This window comes from Limulus polyphemus, unplaced genomic scaffold (genome assembly GCF_000517525.1).
Source record: "Limulus polyphemus unplaced genomic scaffold, Limulus_polyphemus-2.1.2 Scaffold500, whole genome shotgun sequence".
Classification (NCBI taxonomy): Eukaryota; Metazoa; Arthropoda; class Merostomata; order Xiphosura; family Limulidae; genus Limulus; species Limulus polyphemus.
Genome location: NW_013666110.1, coordinates 161,082 through 164,950, shown reverse-complemented (window position 1 = coordinate 164,950; position 3,869 = coordinate 161,082). Strand labels below are relative to the sequence as shown.

The 3,869-nt window shown below is 32.2% G+C and overlaps 1 protein-coding gene across 2 annotated transcripts in view; it reads right to left on the bottom strand.

Annotated features, from left to right (window-relative positions):
* Nucleotides 1-2,886, bottom strand: part of LOC106458676 (carbohydrate sulfotransferase 11-like) — a 7,714-nt gene extending 4,828 nt beyond the window's left edge. For both annotated transcript variants that reach the window (XM_013918209.2, XM_022384936.1), the window contains exons 1-2: nucleotides 2,705-2,886; nucleotides 1,876-2,016 (exon numbers count right to left, since the gene is read on the bottom strand). In XM_013918209.2, coding sequence (XP_013773663.2) covers nucleotides 1,876-1,986 — 111 coding nt within the window. In that variant the 5' untranslated portion in view covers nucleotides 1,987-2,016; nucleotides 2,705-2,886. The remainder of the gene's footprint in view (nucleotides 1-1,875; nucleotides 2,017-2,704) is intronic.
* Nucleotides 2,887-3,869: the final 983 nt, after the last annotated feature.

Here is a 3,869-nt window from a genome sequence, read left to right as displayed (position 1 = left end):
CGTGTAGCTGTAATTGAATGATTGTAAAAGAGTATTTTCTTAATATGGTGCATTCTTAAAGGGGTTTTTTTCATTGGTGTGTAGCTGTAATTGAATGATTGTTAAAGAGTATTTTCTTAATATGGTGCATTCTTAAAGGGGTTTTTTTCATTGGTGTGTAGCTGTAATTGAATGATTGTTAAAGAGTATTTTCTTAATATGGTGCATTCTTAAAGGGTTTTTTTTCATTGGTGTGTAGCTGTAATTGAATGATTGTTAAAGAGTATTTTCTTAATATGGTGCATTCTTAAAGGGTTTTTTTTCATTGGTGTGTAGCTGTAATTGAATGATTGTTAAAGAGTATTTTCTTAATATGGATCATTCTTAAAGGGGTTTTTTCATTGGCGTGTAGCTGTAATTGAATGATTGTTAAAGAATATTTTCTTAATATGGTGCATTCTTAAAGGGGTTTTTTTCAATCATTCAATTACAGCTACACACCAATTTAAAGAGTATTTTCTTAATATGGTGCATTCTTAAAGGGGTTTTTTTCATTGGTGTGTAGCTGTAATTGAATGATTGTTAAAGAGTATTTTGACATGTATTGTTGTTAGATGGCATCGCTATTTTGTTTTATCAAGTATAGCGTTTTAATTACCCCTTACTTAAGGTTGTAGGAGATCTTTGTCAAGTGTTTTGTGTTATTGTAAAATTGTTTTTACTTATATATATGGTTGTATCATTGGGTAATTGTTTTATTGAAGGAAAGATAGCTGTCACTTCACTCATGATGTCCTTTCATAAAAAGCTGTTGTTGTTTTTCCTGTTGGAGAACCATGTTCGAGTGGGAAAGGTTAATGCCACATTGGCGAGGTGCATCTCATGAGCAGCCTATCTTTGTTTATATTATTGTATTTTGGTACTTAACTCTAGGCTCTCCCCTGTTAGGCAGATTTTATATTTAGAGTTCTTGAGAGAACTGTTAAGATTCTGTAATGGCGTTTGTAAGGCCTAGTTTGTTCCAATTAAATTTTTATCTTAGCTTGTGGGGAGGGGGGGGCGTCACATTAACCTGGTGAAAGAGCATTCTCTCTCTCTTTCTTAACAACTCCTCACACCCATTACAAACACTTAACAACTCCTCACACCCATTACAAACACTTAACAACTCCTCACACCCATTACAGACACTTAACAACTCCTCACACCCATTACAAACACTTAACAACTCCTCACACCCATTACAAACACTTAACAACTCCTCACACCCATTACAAACACTTAACAACTCCACACACCCATTACAAACACTTAACAACTCCTCACACCCATTACAAACACTTAACAACTCCACACACCCATTACAAACACTTAACAACTCCACACACCCATTACAAACACTTAACAACTCCTCACACCCATTACAAACACTTGTTCTCATTTTAATATTGTATCGTGTTTGTTTTCACAAAGATTATTGTTTAATGTATTTTGTTTGTATACTCCTTTTTGTTGACAAGCGCATTTGGAGTTCAGAGAGACAAACCCATATTCTACAAATCAGTATTTGTAGGACCTCCTGTTTAGCGGAACCTTCCGGAGAACCCCATAATCCTAACTGTTAGAGACGTTCACTAAGTGGTGTATTCTGCTTTGTTAATACTATTCTCTTTCTTAATACTTTGTTTAAAAAGAAATATACATTTTATAAAATAAACGATTTTCAGATGACACACCCAAAATGTTAAAAAACAAAAACTAGCTTTAAATCTCAGGAGAAAATTGATCATTGAAAAGAAACAGTTTTTTTCTCAAAATCAATATACGTTAGTAGAATGAAAAGTAAATGTAAAAAGATGAGAAGAACATTTCTAATATTAATTTAAATACTTATACCTCATAAGATGTAGAAGAAATTTCTTTCTTTTTAAATGCTGCATTCTTCCACAGAACAAACACAACGCAAACCAACAGCAGAAGAAACAACTTACGTCTCGGTTGTTGCATTTTTTCACTTTGTAAATTATTTTCAATCGTCTAAAAAGTACAAACAAATTACATATTTTTATATGTTCTGAGAATGAGATATGCAAATAAGATTTAGACTTAAATATTTCAGGGAATTTATAATACAATTCAATGTTTGGTTTTCAAGTCTAATAAAATGTTATATATTTCATTATTTTGATGCATTAGCAGTCACTACGCAAGTGATAAGTCTTATGTTCGATAAGCTCATGTGCTAAAACTATTCATGAAACACGACCTTTTACTTTCGAATTGAACATTTTATAGCAATAATACAAATAGATATAAACTCATTGTTAAAGATAATATAATCTTTCACTTAAAACGAGTTATATTCAAAACAGTAAAAATAAAATAAATGTTAACATTCACATCCTAATGTTCCCGTCACACCGAACATGCTCGCCCTTTCAGCCGTGGGGGCGTTATCATGTTACGGTCAATCCCACTATTTTTGGTAAAAGAGTAGCCCAAGGGTTGGCGATGGGTGGTGATGACTAGCTGCCTTCCCTCTAGTCTTACAATGCTAAATTAGGGACGGCTAGCGCAGATAGCCCTCGTGTAGCTTTGCGCGAAATTCAAAACAAACAATCAAACATATCCTAATGCACCCTCCTGCCATTGATTTTAAGGAAATGAAATTTGCTAACCATTTTTCACATACATATAGATAGATAGATATAAAACAAAGACTTACTTTTTTGTTAGTTTATTCCTTACAAACCACAACATTGCTCCTAATGTTCATGGCTTTATCGCTTCCTCACAAGCCTTGACCATATACTTCACAACTGGCATTTGTCGAGCTCACAGGTGTGTTGTTTCTATTATTAACTGATACAGGTGTACGAGAACAAACTGGATCATTTTTGATATCTATCCATCCTCTATGAGAAAAAGAAGAAATTTTAATTCTATCGGAGCGAGAAGTTAATGCTTACTGAATATGCTTAAATGCAAGTCTTCACCTACTTTTAAAATCGATGGAAATTAATACCTATCGCTAAGAGTTTTTGTATGGTGAATGTCAGCTTCATATACGTATCATATAACGCTAGATACGACACGCTTTAAACTAAAAATGTATCTCTGAACACGTCAGCCAAGCCGCCATATTCAAACGGTCAACTTTAGCATTAACAAACGTAAACAAATACTAGGTTCACGATTTTTGAGACTAAAATTTACGATATTTCTTTGCTAATAATTTTGATTTTGCCACAAATCATACCATTTATGTTGGAAATAAACACATATGACTATGAAATAAAATGTTATAATTTATTTCATGTTTTTTTTAGTGTTATACTGGGTATTATTTCCACTCTAAATCTAGACTTACGATCCACGAGATGACCAATTGTACTACGATATAACTATACAAATAAGGTTGGCAATAAAATTATCTGACCATGAAATAAACTTTGTAGTTTATTTTGTTGGATATTTTAAGCGACGATGTCTTTCTCTTCACGATTACCATGTTCATCTTCTTAACGGCATTACGTTACACTTAAGTTTCACTTTCGAACTTAAACTAATCCTTTTCTCTTGTTTAAATGTAGAAACGCATTTATATAAGTAGGATTACACCAATACATGAAACACAACATACTTCTAACACATACATAAAACATGACAGTACTTATAAAATAAAATATTTACATAAGTAATATTACACCAATACATAAAACATAACATACTTCTAACACATACATAAAACATGACAGTACTTCTAAAATAAAATATTTACATAAATAGGATTACACCAATACATAAAACATGACAGTACTTCTAAAATAAACTATTTACATAAGTAGGATTACACCAATACATAAAACATGACAGTACTTTTAAAATAA